This window comes from Tupaia chinensis, unplaced genomic scaffold (assembly GCF_000334495.1).
Source record: "Tupaia chinensis unplaced genomic scaffold, TupChi_1.0 Scaffold000208_1, whole genome shotgun sequence".
Classification (NCBI taxonomy): Eukaryota; Metazoa; Chordata; class Mammalia; order Scandentia; family Tupaiidae; genus Tupaia; species Tupaia belangeri.
The window spans coordinates 1,971,985-1,996,638 of NW_006159683.1; the positions used below are offsets into that span (position 1 = coordinate 1,971,985).

General features: G+C 35.5%; 1 protein-coding gene across 1 annotated transcript in view; it reads left to right on the forward strand.

The window, feature by feature from the left end:
* CAND1 (cullin associated and neddylation dissociated 1) overlaps positions 1-24,654 on the forward strand; it is a gene marked incomplete in the record, with an annotated part of 56,324 nt that overhangs the window by 21,660 nt on the left and 10,010 nt on the right. Inside the window, 9 exon segments of the mRNA XM_006147279.3 lie at positions 5,649-5,803; positions 8,481-8,604; positions 9,905-10,161; positions 10,246-10,351; positions 11,385-11,530; positions 15,820-16,112; positions 20,954-21,095; positions 21,384-22,877; positions 23,639-23,734. Coding sequence (XP_006147341.1) covers positions 5,649-5,803; positions 8,481-8,604; positions 9,905-10,161; positions 10,246-10,351; positions 11,385-11,530; positions 15,820-16,112; positions 20,954-21,095; positions 21,384-22,877; positions 23,639-23,734 — 2,813 coding nt within the window.

Sequence of the window (24,654 nt, forward strand, 5' to 3'; positions counted from 1 at the left end):
CCCGGCGCGTGTGCGTGCGTGCCCAAGATCCCGAGAGGAGAATGGAGGAGAAGGGATTGCGGCATGACCATCCCCCCCGGGGGGTGATTTCTCACTTTCTGTCTCTATATCTCTCTCTGTCTGTCTGGCGAGTGCACGCGCCCTATAGCGAAAACCTCTCAAAAAAAAAAAAATTACATTCCCCTGATAACTAATAATGTAAAATGTTTTTGTGTGTTTATTGGCCATTTGTGTGTGTTGTGTTGTGTTATGTGTGTGTGTGTGTGTGTGTGTGTGTGTGTGTACTTTTCCATGTTTTAAATTGAGTTTGTCTCTTATCAAATGGTAGGAGTTCTTCATATTTTCTGGATATAGGTTCTTTGACATATACATGTTTCATAAATATCTTCCCAATTTGATGAACTTGTTTTAGTTTTGGTTCTGAATTTAGTTTGATTTAATTTATAAATTAACATTTTGTTTTATAGTTGGATCCTAAGAAATCTTGTTTACCATAACTTAGAAAGATCTTCTAATAAATTCTACTGTATCAGTTTCTATTTTTTAGTTCTTTTATCTATCTTGAATTAATTTGGGAAGGGTGTAAAGTACGAATTGAGTTCTTTTTTTACCATATGGATATTGAAGTATATTGAAAAGACTTTTCTTACCAAATTACCCTTGGCATCTTTGTGAAAACAATTGATTCATAGGTCTATTTCTAGATTCTATTCTGTTCCATTGATCTGCTTGTATATTTTTATACCAGTACAGCATATTTTATTAATGTGTAGCAAGAGTTCTTTAATTTTAGCATTACTTACTGTTTTGACCACATAATTCTTTTTTGTGGGAGCTATACCCTGCATTTTGTGTACTGTAGACTATTTAGCTGCATCCTTGGCCTTTCTCACTATCTGCCAATTACATTCCCACCTTCTCCAATTGTGACAACCAGAAATGTCTCCAAGCATTGCCAAGAAAAGATTAAAAAGAGACTTAAAACTGCTGCTGGTTGAAAAACACTGGTATATGCTCCAGTTGTTGGATGTTTTGTAAATGTCAGTTAGGCCAAGGTTGCTGATAACGTTCAGATTTAATATCCTTTTTGATTTCTTTGTTTGGTTGATCTATTTACTATTGAGATGAGTATTAAAATTTCCAGCTTTGGGAACCAGCAGTTAGCGTAATGGCTGTGTTGCTGGACTCCCACATAGTCGACCGCGGTTGGTGTCCTAGACCCGGTGGCTTAAAACTCAAGCCAGGTGCGTGTGCGTGCGTGCCCAAGATCCCGAGAGCAGAATGGAGGAGAAGGGATTGCGGCATGACCATCCCCCCCAGGGGGTGATTTCTCACTTTCTGTCTCTCTGTCTCTCTCTGTCTGGCGAGCGCATGCACCCTATAGCAAAAACCTCTCCAAAAAAAAAAAAAAATTCCAACTTCAATTGTTGATTTATCTTTTCTGTGTATTAATGCTAGTTTTTCTTTATACGTTTTAAGCTGTATGATGTTAAAAGAGACTAGCTCTAACATTTGTTGAAATAGTAGGGAAGACTTCTATTCAAGACTCTCACAATAGGGGAGAGAGATTGGGCTCAACTTGAAATACAATAAAGACAAGTGTAGATTTATAGCTAGCAAGCAGAATGAAGTAGTCAGGGAATGACAGTTACATTAGAGGAGACATCAAGAGTCACAGGATTCTTAAAAAAAAAAAAAAAATAGAGTAACAGTATTCTTGTACAACTATAATATGCATGCCCAGCAAGGACAGAGGCCAAGGTTTAAGACTAGTTGAGAAGAGGGCTCAGGGAACTTGATACACATTTTGGTCTGAGTGAGTCTTTGTTGGTGACCAGGTACATACACGTTTATGACCCTCCTATGAGTATGAAATGTTTTTATCTCTGGTAGTACCTTATGGTAAAATATATTATCTCTGGTGTTAATATAGCCATTCCAGTTTTTTAAAGATCAGTGTGTGTGTGTGTACTAGTGTATCTTTCTCTAATTTTTCTCAATTTATCTGTCTTTTTGTTGTTTTGTAGACAGTAGGTCTTAATTTTTCATTGATTTTTTTTTTTATAATTTCTACCCTTTACTACAAATGTTTAGTTTATTGACATTTATTATAAATATCGATATGGTTGAATTTAGGTATACTATATTACTGCATTTTTATTTGCTTTTATATGCTTTTTATTGTTAACTGAATTTTTGCCCCTGCCTTCTGTTGAGTTAATCAAGTACTTTATAACATTAGTTTTCAAAATTTGATCCCAGGCCCCTGAAGCATTCTATAAACTTGAAGGATCCAAAACTATCAAATAAATAATACTAAGGTATTACTTTCTCTTCCAACCCTCATTTTCATGTGAGTGGCATAGTATGAGGCTACATATGATATCAAAGCAGATTGAATCCAAAAGTCATGACACATGACTTTTCCCACAACCCAGTAAATGTGAAAACCAATTATTTTCTTTTAATCACAGATAATTAAAGACATTTGCAAAAATTTAAAACAATGCTATTCATTTTTAATTTTTGAGGATAATGGGGGGTCTTTAAAACATTAATGGAAACTGTATTCTAAAAAATTTTTTTGCATTAAAATAAATTTCCATTTTTAATTCTAGTTTTGCTTTTTATTTTTAATTGTTAGAGAGTGTATATGCTCACCATGAATTGAGAGAAACCATCCTTTGTGGAACATGGTCATGCCACAATCCCTTTTCTTCCATTTCTCCATCCCATTAGGAGTTTGGGCATGTTTTCATGCTGGACATGCCCCTGCAAGCCACCAGGACTGACTTGAACCACAGTTGGCCATGTGGGGTCCCGCTTTTCCTGCATAGCATTTAATCACTGCCCTACGGGACTGGCCCATTTTTAATTCCATTTTTTCATGAACCTTTTGAAATCCCTTTATATAGTTACTTTTCTTTTTCTTTCCTTCTTTTTATTATTTTTTTGATAGGTTTTTGCTATAGGACATGTGCGCTCACCAGAAAGAGAGAGAGACAGAGACAGAAAGCAAGAAATCACCCCCTGGGGGGGATAGCCACACTGCAAATCCCTTTTCCTCCGTTCTCCTCTTGGGATCTTAGGTATGCACGCACATGCGCCTGGCGTGAGTTTAAGCCACTGGGTACAGGACTCTAACTGCAGTCAACTACATAGTCCAGCGACGTAGCCATTATTCCAACTGCTGGTCCCAGTATAGTTATTTTTCTTAAAAATGTTACTTAAGCTAAAGTTCCTTGGGATCTTCAGTGATTTTTAAAGCATTGGGGGGGGGGGGGTCCTAGAACAAAAATTTGGTTATCACTGTTTTATATTTCATTTTGGTTCCTCTATTGACTTTTTAGGTATATCTTCTTACATTTTTTGTTTAGTCAGTCTAAACTAGGAATTATAAACTGTCCCTTAAATTTATCACAGTCTCTTCAAAGTTAATGCTGTACCACTTGATATAAATTACCTATTCCTTGCCATAATATGGTTCCATTTACCTTTCTCTTGTCATTTGTACTGATGCATTTTTTATATATTGGTCAATATGTATGGGTGTCGTCAGTGACTACATTATTTACAGTGGGGATTTTCTTTTTGTTACCCTTTTTTACAGATAAAGAGATATGTGCGCTCATTGGAGAGACAGAGACAGAGAGATAGAAAGTGAGAAATCACCTCTAGGGGAGATGGCTATGCTGTAGTCCCTTCTCCATTCTGCTCTTGGGATTTGGGGCATGCACACACACATACTCAGCATGTTTCAGGCCATCAAATCCAGGACTTGAACCACAGTCTACCACGTGGGAGTTCAGCACCTTAGTCACTATGCCACCTACTGGCCCCTTATTTATAGATTTGAAAGGAAAAAATACATATATAGCTCTTTAAATGTAGTCTTTTAAAAAAAATAATTATTTTATTTAACTTTATTTATTTATTTATTTATTTATAATTTGACCAGAGAGGGACAGAGTGAGAGAGAGTGAAAGTGAGAAAGCAAGTTGTCAGGTCCGGGACTTGAATCCCTGTCAGTCCTGTGGGAGTGCAGCCACCTTAACCACTATGCCACCTACCCACCCCTTCAAATAGTTGTGTTCTGAAAGATAGTTTTGGAGATTTTACACTTGTTACCTCCTGGAGGATGAGTTCAACAAAGCTATTTTGCAATTGGTGGAAACTAGGACTCTTTAAATTCATTTATGAAATCCCTTTTATTTACTTTTTTTTTTTAACCAACTTTTATCGTTTCGCATTAGGTCTCCGTTTATCTACTGTTTCTATGATCTCTGCCATTGTTATAGGTTAGGCTATTCTTGGATTTCTCCAATCTTACAGTTGATTTTTTTTCCTCTTTTTCTCTTGATTTCACAGAAGTTGCACTACGTATTACTTCTAGTGCAGCATTTGGCTGTTATTTATTGAACATCTATGTGTGAAACATTGATCTGAGCATTATCAAATTAAACTATTTCCATTATGTTACGTAGGCTTGAAAAACTGCATTGGCTTCCAATTCTACTACATCACATTTAATTGCATTGACCTGACTTTAAAGGTTCTCGGTAATATCCTAGGGGCCTATCTTTCTTACTCTGTTTTCCATCTGTCTTTTGTGTTAAGCAATTTTCTTAAAATCTCATTTCTTTGAATATGCATTCCACTCATTGTAGTCTCTTGTCTTTACAAGAACTTGCCTTCCAAGTCAAAATGCTTTTTTTCCCTCTAACTGTATCCCATCAAAGACCAGTGTCTAAAAATCTGTCACCCTTCAGTTTCTTGTTCTGTAAATGCTAACATTAAATGTAAAAGTTCTTTTTTAAAACTTCTGCAAAAAAGTGAATGCCTTTATTTCAATTTTGTGAGTTCCTTACCTTACCAACCAAATGGTAAATTTTCAGTGATAGGGAACATACCAATTCCTTAGTCTTAAGTAAGTGACTTTTTCAGTGAATATTGTTGTATCAAATTTACCTACTGTTTGTTCAGATTTAGGGGAAGAGGAAAGAAGGAACAAACTTTTCTCCATTCTTGAGGAGTGATTCAACCAGTAGGCATAATACCAATCTTTAGTAGTATAAAATAATAAGAAAAGTATATACAAGGTATTTTGGGAACATAGAATGTTAACTTGTTTTCATTTTATTACAACCGATGACATTACTTCATGTTTGGAATATTTAGACAAGAAATGAAAAGGAACTCTGTTACATAAATTAGGGAGACTCAAGGATATTAGAAGTTCTTTTGGTTCATTAGGTGATGGTTGGTGCTTGATAGAAAGGGTCAAAGTTGGCAAAGTGATATATTATATGGAACTTCCATTGTAGGAAGGTTTATTTCTAGATAGGAGCAGACTCCTAATTTAGCCTTTCATCATTCAAAAGGTTTCTTACATTTTTGAAGATTGGGTGGTGAGGGTAGAAAACATCTTCAGTTCAAACTATTGTGATAGAAGTCAATGGGAAAAAGTTAGAAACCAACTGCAAAAGGCTTATCAGGAATTTCTTACTTATTTGTATACTATTTAGGATACAGTCATGGTGTATACTTTTTAAGCTGACAATTGCTAGGTAGAAGAGTTAATATTTCTACTTTTTTTGGTTTTGTGTTTTATCTAGATTTTAAAAACCAACTTTTTCTTTATATTACAGCCTTGGGCCTTTAGTAAGTAAAGTGAAAGAATATCAAGTAGAGACAATTGTAGATACCCTGTGTACTAATATGCTTTCTGATAAAGAACAACTTCGAGATATTTCAAGTATTGGCCTTAAGACAGTAATTGGAGAGCTTCCTCCAGCATCCAGTGGTAAGCAAGAACACTTTTTCCTTCCTGTTTTCTTTTTACCTGGTGATATTTATCCTCTTCCATTTTTTTCTTCTGGCATGGGAGGGAGAGAGATGTCTGCCCTAAAAGATCTTTGTGTAGCTATCCCTTTGAACAATTAGCAGAAATTAAAGTCTGAAGGGTTATTTTTCTTAGAAATAATTCAGTCTTAAGAGAATGTTATTTTATGAAAATTAAGGACCTCTTGTGAACATCAGTTCTGAAGGATTTTTCTGTTAGGGCAGGATTTATGTCTGCAGGGTAGAGGTAAACCAAACTATGCAATGTAGGGGAAGATAAAGCTCAAAACTCTAATTAGTTTTCTATTTTTTAGTATTGATTGTGCTTTTGCATCAGAATTTACTGTATGGGAGAAAAATGTAACACATATACATCCATGAAATAGTTTGCTAGTAGCTTTAATTAAAGCTGAGCCTCTTACAGCTACTGCTAATTTTTCTTTCTTCCTTCCTTCCTTCCTTCCTTCCTTCCTTCCTTCCTTCCTTCCTTCCTTCCTTCCTTCGTTCCTTCCTTCCTTTCTTTCTTTTTTCTTTTTAAAGAGATTTTTACTATAGTGTGTATGTGCTTGCCAGACAAGGAAGAAGGATAAAAGTCACCCCCTGGGGGAATGGCCACACCACAGTTCCTTCCCCTTCATTCTCCTTTCGGAACTTTGGGCACACACACACATGCGCCCAGTGTGAGTTTTAAGCTGCCGGGTCCTAGACATGAACCATGGTGGACTCTGTGGAAGTCCAGCAACATAACCATGTCATCTGCTAGTCCCACTACTTGGTAATTTAAAAATTGGAGCTATGGTTGATACATTTGTCAGTCAATTAGCTTTTGACTTCTGACAGAAATATAAGTCTTAAGAGTTGGTCTTGGGGGACTGGCAAGTGGTGTGATTAAGGCCCCAGACTCCCAGAGTCAACAGATGGCATAATGGTTATGTCGCTGGACTCTCATGCGATTTCAGTCCCAGCTTGAAACTCACTCTGGAGGCATGTGTGTGCGTACCCAGAATTCTGAGAGGAGAACAGTGGAGAAGGGATTATGGCCCACAATCCCCTCTGGGGAGTGGTTTCTCACTTTCTGTGTCCCTGTTTCTCTCTGGGGAGCTAGCAAAAAAAAAAAACAAAAAAAGAAAAGAAAAGAAAAAGAAAGAAAAGAAAAAAGGCACTGGATTCCCACATGGCTGACTGCAGTTCAGTCATAGACTTGGTGGCTTGCTTTCTCACTTTTCCTCTCTCTCTCTCTCTTTCCCCCTCTGTTTCTCTTTGGTGAGCACATGTGCCCTATAGCAAATTTAAAAATAATAATAAATTAAATAATTCTTTAAAAAAAGAGAGAGATTGAGATGGACTTGGAACTCATACACCAGGCACGTGTGGTCTCAAAATTCCAAGAGGAAAATGGAGGAAAAAGGATTGTGGTATGGCTTTCCCCTCCAGGGGTGATTTCTCCTTTTCTGTTTCTCTGTCTCTCTTGCGAGCGCACATGCCCTATAACAAAAATCTCTCTCAAAAAAAGAGAGAGAGAGTTGGTTTTGAATACTTAGTTCTTGATAAAATGAACAGTCTAGAAATTTTTATCTCGTTCCCAGATAGGGTGAAATTATCTCCCTATTTCATGGGAAGATTAAGATAATAGGTAATAATAGGATCTGAGTTTGTTTTTCACTCATTTACTTAATGGATACTTTTTAATCACTATGCTAGGTATGCTAAATGCATATTTGTTATGTCTGTGTGATGTTGGTTTAAACATCAACCATATGGAAGGTCTTAATGTTGCTCCTTGTTTTATGGGTGGTGGAACTGAAAGCAGACACTAGGTTAGCTCACTCAAAGTTTTGAGTACCTGATTGGGAGAACATTCAAATTCATTATCTTTTAATCCAAACTCAAGCTTTACCCTTACCAAATAGGTATTATTTCAATAAAATATTTTACATAGATACATTGTTTAAATTGTACTATTGATTTTTTTTTTCTTTCATTGAAACATGTTTAGCATTTAGCTCATTTTTGATGCTAAGAATCTTTTAAGTTTTTATAGCCTTACTTTTTACACTTGTTCCTTTTCTTCCACACACATCAGTAATAATATGACCTACTTTATATCATAATAACTCAGATTTATGAGTCTTAAAACAACATTTCTGGTTTAAAATGAAGTTACAGAATCTTTTGAGTTGGAAAGACTTTACACATGATAGCTACTTATTGTTTTGTTTTAAAGAAATCATTATGCATCAGAGCTCACGGTGCACTTTTTAAATTTATTGACTTTTAAAAGACTAGATTATTAGAAAAGAGAAAACGCATTGCTGCTTTTCAGTTTAGCGGTGTGAGCATTACTGCTCTTTCTGACCACAGCCGGCATTCATGTCAAATAGTAAGAATCTGCTTAAACGACCTTGTTTTCCTTATTTCCTATGCCCTTTCTTTAGTTATTTTCTCTAATTCTTATTTTATGCCTGATAAATTATTTTATTCAAAAGCAACCTGTTTGAAATACATGTTTTTTTCTGGCAAAGGTCCCTTGATTCTCAGGATTAGGTTTAGAGCTGTTGAATATTTGGTAACTACTATGAATATAAGGTGAAATTCAGCATGCTGGCCTTGAAATTATTGTTGATTTCTTACTAATGCAGGTTCTGCATTAGCTGCTAATGTATGTAAAAAGATTACTGGACGTCTCACCAGTGCAATAGCAAAGCAAGAAGATGTTTCTGTTCAGTTAGAAGCTTTGGATATTATGGCTGATATGTTGAGCAGGTAAATATGCATTACTCATAATACAAATATATTCACTTATTAAAGCCATCTTCTAATCGTTTTCTATTGAAAATTATTCATGTGTAAATTGTGGCCATTTTATATATAAATGAGTGTTTGGAAGGTAAAGGGGAAAAATATTCATACTTATATAATATTACATAGCAAACGTGACTTTTAGTTATGACAAGTACAATAGACTCTCAGAATCTCTGAGAGATTGCTTCTAGGATCTCCTGTGGATGCCAAAATCAGCAGATGGTCAAGTTTAAAATTGTGCAATATTTGCACATAACCTGTACACATCCTCGTGTATACTTTAATTCATCTCTAGATTACTTACAAGTAATCTTAGCATCAGATATAAGAGAAAAGGAAAAATGGATACGTTTCTTCAACATCTTTATTTTGGGAAGCCTCCTTGGCCCCCATTTATAGAAGTTGGCCTGGCCTGGCTATACTTTAAATACGTAGATGCAGAATATGGATATGAAGGGTGATTGTAATTAATCAAATGCAATTTAAAATTTTTCAGCACAGTTTGTTTTATTTTGCTCTTGTATTTTTGTATTCTGTGATCTACTTAGATAAAGAGATGCATCATTGGGAATTACAAGTTTTTCAGTTAAAAAAGTACTGGTAATCTTCATCAACTATATATATATATGTGTGTGTGTGTGTGTGTGTATATATATGTATATATGTTTTGGAGGTAGTAGGAGTCTGACTTTTATACATTTGTTGCTTTTCTACTTTCCTTTGGAAGTCAAACTTTGGAAGACAGACCTAAACAATTTCTTGGAAAAAATATTTAAAGGATCCATCAATTTCAGTTTCAGACAATAAGCAACAAGGAGGAATCAAGAGATGCCAAGGCTTTGAGTGTTGTAAAATCCCACTGAAAGCTATGATCGATTGGAAAAAAAAAATCATTTAGAGATCGTAGAAGGAAAAAAGTGACAATATATTGGGGTTTGGTTTCTTTTCTTTTTTCTTTTCTCTCTTGTTTTCCCAAGCTAGTTGGTTCGCTATCCTGTAACTAAGGATATAAATCTAGATTCTGGAAGTTAGTGTGGGAGTATAAATTTCAAACTGCATTCACTTAGCTCTAGTTTTTAGTTGCTTTGGTATCAATAGTGAGAATTTCATTTTTCTTTTATCCTTAATTTGGATTAGTCTCGAGTAAATTTACTGCTCAACTCCAAATATTTACATTGAAGTCAGAGGCCAGACAGTTTAATAGTGCTGAGAAATCTTGAATTCATTTATTGTTTTCTTTCTTTTCTTATTTTATTTTAAGGCAAGGAGGACTTCTTGTTAATTTCCACCCTTCAATTCTGACCTGTCTACTCCCCCAGTTGACCAGCCCTAGACTTGCAGTGAGGAAAAGAACCATCATCGCTCTTGGCCATCTGGTTATGAGCTGCGGAAATATAGTTTTTGTAGATCTTATTGAACATCTGTTGTCAGAGTTGTCCAAAAATGATTCCATGTCAACAACAAGAACCTACATCCAGTGTATTGCTGCTATTAGTAGGCAAGCTGGTCATAGAATAGGTAAGAAACCTTTCAGTGTTTTAAATTTTTTCTTTAATTAAAAAAAGAAATGCATGCTTTAAAGAACCAGTATGCTTTTCTTAGGTGAATACCTTGAGAAGATAATTCCTTTGGTGGTAAAATTTTGTAATGTAGATGATGATGAGTTAAGAGAGTACTGCATTCAAGCCTTCGAATCATTTGTGAGAAGGTAAGTTTTTAAGATTCTCTTTTTTTTCTTTTAAACAAGTTTTCCTTAATAAAATAATTATTAAGATCTAGATTAGGTGTGTGAAGAGAAATGGTTTATTGGATTTTAGACATGTTTAAATTAGTTTCTCATTAAACAGTAACTGATAACCAATATAACATTTGAAGCTTAAGTCATCTTACTGTCATAAAATATAGTTACAGTTAACAGATTTATTTTGAAAATGTTTCCTTATTTATTTGAAGAACATGGAAATGTTATCTATAATTGTTTTGGGTTCATGTTACCGTTTTGAAAAGGGAAGAGATAACAAAAAAATATAATGTAGTCTATCCCAAGAGAGCAACAGGGTAAATTAATTACTTGGTCAGAAGTATGGCATGAATTTCATATTTTTTCATCAGTTCTTTAGGTTTATGATACCCGTTTTAGTAGAGCACTGATTCTTCTTTGGAAACTTTAGTTCTAATATTTCTTAAAAAGTGTAATAAAAGTTGTGTATATATGTACTAGAAGGCAATCTAGTATTGGTAATCTTATCAAATTTTTAAAATAAAAAATTGTGGGATTCATTTTTGTTAATTGAGAAACACAAATTATTCTTTTCTTCCTTGGCTCTATAGGCATTTTTATGTCTGTCCTCTGAACATACATTATAGCTAGAAGACCAAGCATTGATGAATGTCTGCGGCCATTTTCATAAATAATTCTAGTTGCTGAAGAGTTTGTTTATCTGGGCTTGGTCTTCTAAGAACACATTGAGAAGACAGTGTGTATACAAATCTCTTTTTATTTTTACCCCACAGTCCCAACAAAGTTAAAATATGGGGGGGACAGGTTTATCTTAAAATTGACTGAGTAAGTATAACATGAAAGGCAAAGTTTTAAAACTTGAAATCCGTGAAGAGAAAAGATCAAGAGTCATTGGTATTAAATAGGCTCAGAACTACTTGCTTATGTTATTGTTGGTAGTAGATACTGAATCAAGGAGAGAAGTACAGTTATTCAGGGCAGGTTTTGTTTGTGTCTTCAGATGTCCTAAGGAAGTATATCCTCACGTGTCTACTATTATAAATATTTGTCTTAAATATCTTACCTATGATCCAAATTATAATTATGATGATGAAGATGAAGATGAAAATGCTATGGATGCTGATGGTGCTGATGATGATGATCAAGGTATTTTAAATTAATAGAAGGAAACTGTTAAGTTTTTGTGACTCATATTATAGATAATTTTTCACAAATTGTACCATTTGTTTTATTTATTTATTCATGATAATAAAAATTAGATTGGCTTTAATATTTGACAGTAGCAAATTGATTAGATAAAGTAGGAGGCAGACAAGCATTGAACTATCCAACACATTCAAAATCATTATCTAGAAAGAAGTATTTCTTTAATGCTGTAAATAAGATGAGTAAAAAAGTAGATAACAAAAATTGGTCACTGTATTCCAGTTTTACTTTAAGTATGCTGGTCAGTGTATTCCAATTTTACTTTACGTATGTAGAAAAAAAGTAATAATACTGGTTGTTTTCTCTTGGCTAGAATTACAGTCTTCCTCTCATTCATGGGAAATGTACTCCCAGGACCCTCAGTGAAGACTGAAACTGCAAATAGAACTGAAGTTTGTATATGCTATACTTTGTCCTGTACACCCACCTGCAGTATAGTTTATAAATCAGCCACAATAAGAGATTAACACAGGGGCTGGCCCTGTAGCACAGTAGTTTAGTACTGTGCATAGGAGCCAGACCCCATGTGGCCCACCGCAGTTGGAGTCCAGCCTTGGTGGTTTGAAAAAGACACCATGAACACGTGCATGTGTGTGTCCCCAAAATCCTAACAGAAAGGAAAAATGAATGGAAAATTATTGTGTCAGGCCACACCCTATTGAGGGTTACTTTCCCCCTCTCTCACTCTCTGTCTCTGGCAAGTATATGCGCCCTCTGGCAATACAAATTAATTTAAAAAGAGATTAAGAGCAATAATTAATAATAAAATAGAACAGGTTTAGTAATATATTGTAATAAAAGTTACACAAGACTGGCGGTGGTGGGACAAAAATAATGCGATGTTCTGTAATGCTGGACCCACATGGGAAGGCCCGGGGTTTGCTTCTGGCATCTCCCTATGTACACTGGGTAAGTTGTGTGTGCACATATGTCATATCCTGGCTGGCTTATGCTCAGGTGGGTTGCAGTGTGACTGCCCTGTTGGCAGTGTCTCTGTCTCTGTCTCTGTTTCAGTCTCTCTCTCATGGAATAAATAATAAAAAAAAATTTACGTTTCTTTCTCAAGAATCTTAATGTACTTTACTCAGCCTATTTTCAGACTGGGGTTGACTGAGTAGTTGAAACTGTAGAAAGTAGAACCATGCATAAGAGGGGATTTTTGTCCCTTCATACTATTCAGATTTCTACAAAGTGTTCTTGGGAGTAGATAAATTACTTTTTAAAAAATAGACTATACAGATGTGTGTATAGTCTTCTTCATCTCCCTGACCACTAAATTAGAGTTATTTCAGGGAATGCCACTTAGACTTACGTATTTGTATAACATTCTGGTTATTGAATATATTAGCTTGCTCATCATAGTTATGAAAATTCTTTTTTTTTTAAAGAGGTTTTGCCTTCAGGTGCATGTGCTCACTGGCGAGAGAGAAACAGACACAGAGAGAGAGGGAAAGTGAGAAATCACCCCCTCCCCCCCCAGGGGTGATGGTCACGCTGCAACCCATTCTCCTTTCTCCTCCCAAGATCTTGGGCATGCACACACACATGCCTGGTGTGAGTTTCAGTCCACCAAGTCTGGGACTCAAACTGCCATTGGCCGTGTGGGAGTCCAGTGATGGAGCTACTATACCATCTGGTGGGCCCTGAAAAATCTTAAATATTGTTTGAGGTCTCACTTAACTTTTATGAATAATTGAAATACTTCTGAGGTTTCTAAGATTGATGTTATCACACAATAATTTGTGGTATTTATTCTGGAAAGGAACATGTAAAGGTTACTCATGTTTTATTGTTTCTGTTTGTATTGGAAGAATTATAATGGAGATATTTACACGGATAAATTGCTAGGTGTGTAAATTGATGGAGTTCTGATAATCTTGAGGTCCTTTAGTTTGATTCTTTGAGTTGATGTAGTAACTTTGCTATTATTTTACCTTTCTTTAAAAAATTACTACCAAAAACCGCTTAACCCTGTGTGTTTTTGGTAGTTAATGCCCAGTTTCTTTCTGCAGTAGAACTCCTCAAAAGTTTGCCACTCACTTCCTTTTTTCACCAGAGACAGACAGAGAAACAGAAAGTGAGAAATCATCCCCCAAGGGGGATGGTCACACCGCAATCCCTTCTCCTCCATTCTCCTCTCGGGATCTTGGGCACGCACGCACAAAAAGCCCAGCATGAGTTTTAAGCCACTGGGTCCGGGATGCGAACTGCGGTTGACTACGTGGGAGTCCAGCATCATAGCCATTACGCCAACTGCTGGTCCCTTCACCTTCTCTCTTGAACCTATTCCTCCAGCAATGTCAAGATTGCAAATGAATGCAGACGTTTGACTCTGCTTATTACTCAGTCTCTAGCAGCAACTATTCTTTATCTAGCTTTCAGGATACTACACTTGGTTTTACTCCTGTCATTGTGATGCTACCTCCTCAGTCTTTCAGGCTGATCCTTCTTCATCTCCCTGACCACTAAATTAGAGTTATTTCAGGGAATGCTCCTTAGACTTACCGGCTGTCCTCTTAATCTTCTTGTTGATCTCATCCAGTTTACTGACTTTTAATATCGGTATGCTGACAACTCAGATCTTATCTTTGCTCCAGCCCTCTCCTGTGAATCCAGGTTTGAATGCAGCTGTTTAAATGCTATGGCTGCCTGAACATCTGAAATACCTTCTCCACACACCTCCGTGTTCTCCACCTAACCTGGTCCTTCTTTCACCTCTTTCATCTCATATGATCTTAGTTTCTCAGGTCAGAAACCTTGGGGTTTCTATTGATTTCTTTTCTTTAATATCCTTCATGTAGTCTCCCACCTTAAAGCTTTTCCCTAACTCATGTATCCTCATCTCTTTTTTCAGTGCTTTTTATTTTCTTTATCACACTTGATCACTTTTTGTCATACTGTAATTATCTTATACATACTACACTGTAAGCTTTATGAAGGCAAGAAATTTTAACCTCTTTAATGAAGTGCTTTATTCTGGTGCCTGTGACAGTGCTTGATACACAGTAGGTCCTCAGTAAATGTGGTGCGTTAATGAAGAAAAACCTTAGTTTATATTTATATTATAATATAAAGAAAGCAGTAGTGTAATATGTGTTCCAGGCTTTCAGTGTGCTAAATAACAAAGACCTTCAGTTACTTTATAAATTCATGAATTATACTGAATTAATGTCTTTCTATCATGGTGTTATCTTGACTCATCAACATAATTTCAGTGGTTAAAGAATAATTTTTTACAATCTTATTGTTGATAAGGCTTACATTTCTGGTATGTAATTCCTGTAGTGTGTTGACATGGGAAAAACCTTTATATGCCAGAAAAAAACTATAATCATTTATTTATTGTTAATTATTGTTAGATAATTTTAGACTGTCACGAGAGCTGTTAATACTTGCCACCTTCCTGATCTCATGTTACCCAACTGATTCAGCCTGATGGTGTTTGAAGAAAATAAATTACTAGCTATTTCACACACATTTTATTGAGTGTAAATAAGTGAGATATAATCCTTTAATGCTTTTTCTTAGAATTGTAAGATTTAACATGAGTTTAGAGAAGATGGTTGTTATTAAATGGCTAGCATTTTCTTGTTATTATTAAGTATAGTTTTTTAAGAGTACATGAAGGTAGAATTGTGAAAGATAGAGACTACATGCATGTTTATTCCTAACAACTCGTCAGCGACAAGTTTATCGCCTTATAGTCACAAATATGATGTCAGGATTCTTTTTTCTCTCCAGAAAATTAGTTCTGTAGCATGTCCTAGGATTAGTAATTACTCTTGATTATGTAACTTATAGCCACAAATCCATTTCATGATTTGCCTTTTACACTCCCTAATTGTGTGATTTTTCTAGAGAGTTAAGCGAGTCCATTGAATTTGTTTCAAAAATAGGGAAATATATGATTTTTCACAAATACTTATATTTTAAAGAAGTTTAATCTGTTAATTATTTTAAAGGGTTATAAGTAGGTAGCAATTCACTACACTTAATAAATGAGAAATCTTTTAAAAATTAAATATGCAATCACCTTTTTTATTGTAAGTTCATTGATGTGAACATTTATACAGATAATAAGCTCAGCATCTGTTTTAAGTTTTACCTTTTTTAAAAACCACCTATTGCTGGATATGTTAACTGTTTTGGTTAAGAACGTCAGTTCCCTTTCTGTATTAATGGTAAACTGTTGTCATTAATAGCATGCTCACATGAAAACTTCTCTTTAGGGAGTGATGATGAATACAGTGATGACGATGACATGAGTTGGAAAGTGAGACGTGCAGCTGCTAAGTGCTTGGATGTTGTAGTTAGCACAAGGCATGAAATGCTCCCAGAGTTCTGCAAGACCGTCTCTCCTGCACTGATATCCAGGTTTAAAGAGCGTGAAGAGAATGTAAAGGCAGATGTTTTTCATGCATACCTTTCTCTTTTGAAGCAAACTCGTCCTGTACAAAGTTGGTTATGTGACCCTGATGCAATGGAACAGGGAGAAACACCTTTAACAATGCTTCAGAGTCAGGTTAGTTCCAACTATGCTTTACAGAGTGAATGATGGTAAATGTGATGCTTTAAAACTTGTCTTTATGTGAAAATGTGAATTCTAGAGTATGTTTGGAAAGGCAGAAACAGTATAGTGTAATAGTTAATGAATTAATATTAACTTAAAAACATTCTAATTGAAGTATTCTTGATTTTATATGATAAACTAGTAAAATAATTAAGGATTCAGTAATTTTTTAAATTTTTTAAATGGTATTGAAGATATTTTAGAGCTGTGGAGCCAAACTACTTGTGTTCACTTAGCTGACTGTACTTCTCATTTAGCTGAGTGATCTTAGACAAGTTATTTCATTTTTTTATTAAATCTCACTTTTCTCAGTTGTAGTAAGAATTTACTGTAGAAATAGCTATGTGAGTAGCAAGAGATGGGATGATCTGTAGAGCGTTTAGTGTCATGCCTAATACAAAGTAAGTGTTTAGTATGTACTAGCTGTTAATAAAATAGACATTTTTCACTCAAGGAGATTTTTCCTAAGAGTCTAAACATTAGATTTGGATAGCATAGTACATGCCAGGCATTTCCCTATCTCATATAGGACCCCTACAGCAGCCCTGTGGGCATTTTTAGATTACAGAATAGATACTGAAAAGGATTAAACCAGAGGAGGTAATTCATATGCCATATCTATCTTGTTTTCAGGTAATACAAATGAATAAATATTGTTATCGACTTACAAAGATGAACATTGAAGATTAATTATAGACAGAAATGGTATAAAGTACATAGATAATATAAGCAATTAAATAATTACATAGATGTCAGGTATTGCTTTGTAGAATCTGAGAAAACTATGAGGCATTACATAATTTCTTTTTTGTTTTCAGTTCTCAGATTATTGATTATATGTCCATATAGTTCTATTCTGGTGGAAGAATTTTTGTTGGTTTTTAATCTTTTTTTAAAAAAAGAATTACTTTATTTATTTACTTATTTATGTTAATATGACCTGAGAGGGACAGGGCGAGAGTGAGAAAGTGAGAAAGCAAGCCACCAGGTCTGGGACTCAAACCGTGCTTGGCCATGTGGGAGTCCAGTGTCCTTAACCACCACACCACCTGCCGGCCTGGTTTTTAATCTTTATTTGTTTTTCTCTTGATGGATTTTAGAATCTCTGTCTATAGCCTGACATCCGTAACAGTTGTCAGTAGAGGTACTATTTAAGTTTTACTGACTAACATAAAATATTATGAAGTCTAGAGTAGATGTCTTTGAACCCTATGTACCCTTGCTGCTTGTAGCTACATTGGAATCAAGGTGGCTTTCATTGTAATAGCAAGTTAAAGGCAAAATAAGGATCTGTTTGTTAGGTGCTTTTCCATAATTTATGTTGTTTCTTTTGATACTTATCTGCTATTTTTATTCAAACTACTGTTTGTAAATTAAATTTCTAAATTTTTGAATGAAAATGATTATTTTGTTAATTTCTTTTTAATCATGTATATTTCATAATCAAAAATTCATTCAAGAAAGACTATTTTGTTGCTCTGCAGGAAGATATATGAGAGCTGGCCAGCCGGTGGTCTGGTGGTTGAGGTAGCTGAATCCCACAGGGCTGACTGCACTGTTCATGTCCTATACCTCTCAGTTTGGAAATCACGCAGGACATGTGTGTGTACATGCCCAAAATCCTGGCAGGTGATATCGAGAAGGGATGGCAGCATGACTCTTCCCCATGAGGGTGCTTTCTCACTCTCCTTGTGTCTCTCTCCATTGAGCACCTATACTCTTTAACAAATTAAAAAAAAGAAGAAAGCTCAGTGATAACTCTTTAGTCATTTAATATAAAGGGATTTCAAAAAGTTCACAGAAAAATAGAATTAAAAATAAAACTTCCTCAACGTAAGACCCATCAAGTAACGATACCAGCCATTTGGTCCATCTAGTTTATACATTATTAACTATAGAAAACTCAGTGTCCTTTCAAGATTTTTTTTAAGATTAGGAAACAAAAAGAAGTCAGAAGGAGCCGAAAGAGGACTGTAAGGTGGAGGATGCCTAGTGATTTCCCATTGAAACTCACAGAATTGCACTTGTTTTTGGATAGCATAGTACATGCCAGGCATTTCCCTATCTCATATAGGACCCCTACAGCAGCCCTGTGGGCATTTTTAGATTACAGAATAGATACTGAAAAGGATTAAACCAGAGGAGGTAATTCATATGCCATATCTATCTTGTTTTCAGGTAATACAAATGAATAAATATTGTTATCGACTTACAAAGATGAACATTGAAGATTAATTATAGACAGAAATGGTATAAAGTACATAGATAATATAAGCAATTAAATAATTACATAGATGTCAGGTATTGCTTTGTAGAATCTGAGAAAACTATGAGGCATTACATAATTTCTTTTTTGTTTTCAGTTCTCAGATTATTGATTATATGTCCATATAGTTCTATTCTGGTGGAAGAATTTTTGTTGGTTTTTAATCTTTTTTTAAAAAAAGAATTACTTTATTTATTTACTTATTTATGTTAATATGACCTGAGAGGGACAGGGCGAGAGTGAGAAAGTGAGAAAGCAAGCCACCAGGTCTGGGACTCAAACCGTGCTTGGCCATGTGGGAGTCCAGTGTCCTTAACCACCACACCACCTGCCGGCCTGGTTTTTAATCTTTATTTGTTTTTCTCTTGATGGATTTTAGAATCTCTGTCTATAGCCTGACATCCGTAACAGTTGTCAGTAGAGGTACTATTTAAGTTTTACTGACTAACATAAAATATTATGAAGTCTAGAGTAGATGTCTTTGAACCCTATGTACCCTTGCTGCTTGTAGCTACATTGGAATCAAGGTGGCTTTCATTGTAATAGCAAGTTAAAGGCAAAATAAGGATCTGTTTGTTAGGTGCTTTTCCATAATTTATGTTGTTTCTTTTGATACTTATCTGCTATTTTTATTCAAACTACTGTTTGTAAATTAAATTTCTAAATTTTTGAATGAAAATGATTATTTTGTTAATTTCTTTTTAATCATGTATATTTCATAATCAAAAATTCATTCAAGAAAGACTATTTTGTTGCTCTGCAGGAAGATATATGAGAGCTGGCCAGCCGGTGGTCTGGTGGTTGAGGTAGCTGAATCCCACAGGGCTGACTGCACTGTTCATGTCCTATACCTCTCAGTTTGGAAATCACGCAGGACATGTGTGTGTACATGCCCAAAATCCTGGCAGGTGATATCGAGAAGGGATGGCAGCATGACTCTTCCCCATGAGGGTGCTTTCTCACTCTCCTTGTGTCTCTCTCCATTGAGCACCTATACTCTTTAACAAATTAAAAAAAAGAAGAAAGCTCAGTGATAACTCTTTAGTCATTTAATATAAAGGGATTTCAAAAAGTTCACAGAAAAATAGAATTAAAAATAAAACTTCCTCAACGTAAGACCCATCAAGTAACGATACCAGCCATTTGGTCCATCTAGTTTATACATTATTAACTATAGAAAACTCAGTGTCCTTTCAAGATTTTTTTTAAGATTAGGAAACAAAAAGAAGTCAGAAGGAGCCGAAAGAGGACTGTAAGGTGGAGGATGCCTAGTGATTTCCCATTGAAACTCACAGAATTGCACTTGTTTAATGAGAGAAATGAGCAAACACATTTTTGTGGTGAAGGACTTTCCACTGAACCTTTCCTGGACATTTTTCTGCTTAAGCTTTGGCTGGCTTTCTCAGAAAACCTCATAATAATATTCTTTGGTCCCTTAGAAAGTCAGCAAGCAGAATGCCTTGAGCATCCCAAAAAACTTGCCATAACCTTTGCTCTTGACAAGTCTGCTTTGGCTTTGACTGGACCACATCTGCTTCTGGGTTGCCATTACTTTGATTGTACTTTGTAAGCTGAACTGATTGATCTACCTGCTATCTTGACTATTATTTATGCTGGTAATTGTCAGACCTTTTAGTTAGTGTATAAATAAGATTCATTTCTTCCTTGCAAATTTGTGTGAGTGATCTGTTGGCTGTGGGCACCTTCAACACTGTCTAGTCCTTTCTTAAAGTGAGCTATCCATACTTAAATTATTGATTTGGGGGGTGCTGTCCCCATCAATTTTTCATAAAGCATCAGTGATTTTACCATTGTTCCGCTCAAGTTTACCATAAATTGGTCTTTGTCTCACTTTTAGCAGAATCTTAGCAGAATTCATGTTGCTCTGATAGGGACTCTCCAAACTGATGCCTTATCCTTTTTAGTGCCTTAAACTAGATCCTGTTTACATATGTTCTAAGAAGTTAATATGAATTTATTTTCGTGCAAAAATGTTTCAAATTCCTGCATGTTTTCCATGAACATTTTAAAGGCCCTTCATGTGGTTATAAGAGATCATATATAATATGTGCAAAAAACTGTTCATATATATGTCTGTTTATTTATTTATTTATTTATTTATTTTAGAGAGATTTTTACCATAGGAGACATGTGTTTCCTGGAAAGAAAGAGACAGAAAGTGAGAAATCACCTCCCCCCCTCGCAATGGTGATGGTCATGCCACAGTCCCTTCTCTTCCTCTGTCCTCTCAGGATTTTGGGCTTGCACACATATGCACCCAGCGTGAGTTTTAAGCCACAGGGTCCAGGTCTCAAACTGGTTTACTACATGGGAGTCCAGTGATGTTACCATTACGCCATCTGCTGGTCTAACAGTCTTTAGTGGTGGCAGTGGTAGTAGATAGCTAAGTTAAGAATGCAACAGAAAATGATAAAATTCTGTTTTTCCCTCTTCCCCATAATTCATGTTAAGTATATAGAGGAAATACCAATGGCTGAACCAGCTAATGAGTATATGATAATTACAGGTTCCCAACATTGTTAAAGCTCTGCACAAACAGATGAAAGAAAAAAGTGTGAAGACCCGACAGTGTTGCTTTAACATGTTAACTGAACTGGTAAATGTATTACCTGGAGCCCTAACACAACACGTTCCTGTTCTCGTACCAGGTATGGAAGAAGTAGTAAATCTTTTTTAGGACTTTTTGTGACATTCATTTGCAGTAGAACTGACTTTTTAATGTAACCATCTTGATCATGGAAGTTATTAGAGATTTGCACGAAAATGTTTGATATCTTATCCTAAATCTTTGGCTTTTAAAATTATTAGAGAAGTGGCATTTTTACTACTTAGAGATAACATGATGAAATGGGAGCTTTGGCAGTATTTTAGGGGTTAATTTTTAATCTTTGTAAAAACTGCACAGAAATGATTAGATTTTTGTTGGCTTTTTTTAGGAATCATTTTCTCACTGAATGATAAATCAAGCTCATCAAATTTGAAGATAGATGCTTTGTCGTGTCTGTATGTAATCCTCTGTAACCACTCTCCTCAAGTCTTCCATCCTCACGTTCAGGCTTTGGTCCCTCCAGTGGTGGCTTGTGTTGGAGACCCATTTTACAAGATTACATCTGAAGCACTTCTCGTTACTCAGCAGCTTGTCAAAGTAATCCGTCCTTTAGATCAGCCTTCTTCATTTGACGCAACTCCTTACATCAAAGATTTATTTACCTGTACCATTAAGAGGTTACAAGCAGCTGACATTGATCAAGAAGTCAAGGAAAGGGCTATTTCCTGTATGGGACAGATTATTTGCAACCTTGGGGACAATTTAGGTTCCGATTTGCCTAATACACTTCAGATTTTCTTGGAGAGACTGAAGAATGAAATTACCCGGCTAACTACAGTGAAGGCATTGACACTGATTGCTGGATCACCTTTGAAGATAGATTTGAGGCCAGTCCTTGGAGAAGGGGTTCCTATCCTTGCCTCATTTCTCAGGAAAAACCAGAGAGCTTTGAAACTAGGTACCCTTTCTGCCCTCGATATTCTAATTAAAAATTATAGTGACAGCTTGACAGTTGCCATGATTGATGCCGTTTTAGATGAGCTACCGCCTCTTATCAGTGAAAGTGATATGCATGTTTCACAGATGGCTATCAGTTTTCTTACTACCCTGGCAAAAGTATATCCCTCATCCCTTTCAAAAATAAGTGGATCCATTCTCAATGAACTTATTGGACTTGTGAGATCACCATTATTGCAAGGGGGAGCTCTTAGTGCCATGTTAGACTTTTTCCAAGCCCTGGTTGTCACTGGAACAAATAATCTAGGATACATGGATTTGTTGCGCATGCTGACTGGCCCAGTTTACTCCCAGAGCACAGCTCTTACTCATAAGCAGTCTTATTATTCCATTGCCAAATGTGTAGCTGCCCTTACTCGGGCATGCCCTAAAGAGGGACCAGCTGTAGTAGGTCAGTTTATTCAAGATGTCAAGAACTCAAGGTCTACAGATTCCATTCGTCTCCTAGCTCTACTTTCTCTTGGAGAAGTTGGGCATCATATTGACTTAAGTGGGCAGTTGGAACTAAAATCTGTAATATTAGAAGCTTTCTCATCTCCCAGTGAAGAAGTTAAATCAGCTGCATCCTATGCACTAGGCAGCATTAGTGTTGGCAACCTTCCTGAATATCTGCCATTTGTCTTACAAGAAATAACCAGTCAACCCAAAAGGCAGTATCTTCTACTTCATTCCTTGAAGGAAATTATTAGTTCTGCATCAGTGGTGGGCCTTAAACCGTATGTTGAAAACATCTGGGCCTTATTACTTAAGCATTGTGAGTGTGCAGAGGAAGGAACCAGAAATGTTGTTGCTGAATGTCTAGGAAAACTCACACTAATTGATCCTGAAACTCTCCTTCCCCGGCTTAAGGGGTACTTGATATCAGGTGAGTAACTAAATTTTCTTGTTTAAAAAAATTTATTATTGACTGTTTTGCCTTTAAAGATGCCTAGTGAGCAAGTCTACCATGTCTGTATAACATGTAACAGCTAAATATATATATACTGAGAAAGTATTGCCTTATGTGGTATTCAAATGACATTTTATTGTTGAAAAGAATAGAATGTAATTAAATAATGGTTAAATTTGTTCTTCATTATGATGACTTGTAATGGTATTTTAAATAGTCTTAAAATGTAGGAAAGACAGATGTCTCTTGTATTAATATAATCTGTAGAGCTTGCCAGTACTAATTATAATACTGAAGTAAATGAAAGTACGTAGTTCAGATTAAAGAGCCTAGAAGGCTTTTCAGATTTATCTTTGTCAGTGGTCTTAGAAAAAGTAAAAGGTAAGCAAGCAATAGCCATTCATCCTTAGAAATTAACTAACTTTATTAATAAAAAGTTTGAAGGTTTTATAATCTATGATTTATCCAGCTCCCCTTTGTGAGGGGTAGATCCTCCACTACTGCTTCCCCACATTCCCTCCTTTCCAGAAGAAATAGTTTCTTTTGAAATGGGATTATATTTCATAAAGTGAGTAAACTGTTTCTTTAGTGTCTTGAGCACAATAAGAAATACCTTTCTATGCCAAAGAGAATTTTAAGGCGCTAAAGACAGTGGTATTATTTGAAGTGGTTTGAAAATGATGTTGTGTATTTTTGTGGATTATATACCAGTAGACTCACAGTTTGTTTTTAATTAGGCTCATCATATGCCCGAAGCTCGGTGGTTACAGCTGTGAAGTTTACTATTTCAGATCATCCACAACCTATCGATCCACTGTTAAAGAACTGTATAGGTAAATGGAAAAAAAATACAAATGTGCTTACTAATTTTAGGGGAAGAGAGTATTATCTTTCAAAAATTCTTAATTTTGGGCTGGCAGGCAGCATGGTGGGTAAAGGCACTGGATTCCCACATGGCCAGCCATGGTTCATGTCCCAGACCTGGTGGCTCCCTTTTTCACTTTTCCTTACTCTCTCTCTCCTGGTGAAATTAGAAAATAATAATAACATTCAAATAATTCTTTAAATAAATTCTTAATTTCAATAACTAAAATGATCACCAAGGAGTTAAAATGCTCAAAAGGTAATTGTTTGATTAAAAAGATAACTGATAATGAATGTATGATCTTAAAACTTTATCAAAATACCTTTTTTTTTTGGCTTTGTAGATGAGTTTTTTTTTTCTTTTTCTCGATTTCTTTTATACGTTCAATCACATGTAACTTAGCTTGCGAAGTGAATATTCCAACATATATACATTTCTCCCCAGCCCAGTTGACAATGATAACAGATAATAACCCATTTCTTTATCCCATAAATGCCTTACCTCTCTATTTTTCTCCTTAATGTCCTTCCTCAGACTCTACTCCTTCACCCACCCTCTTCCCACACTGTATCTGGAATTTACAACTGTTTACTATGTTTCTATATCCTTTAGTCATTCAGTTTTGGCCATGGAGTGTGGATACTTGGTATATATTTTTTTTTTTTTTTTTTTTTTTTGGAGAGATTTTCACTGTAGTGCATCTTGTGCTAATTAGCTTTCAGTACTTGTCTAGCGTGTATTTGTTGAAAATGTTTGCATTTCATGGAAAATATACTAATGAACATGAAAGTCATTAACTTCCCAGGAGAAGGAGAGATGACATAGGAAGCCTCCTCAAAAACAAAAAGAGAAAAAGGAAGAAATTTTTAAAATGATGTTTGTATGTCT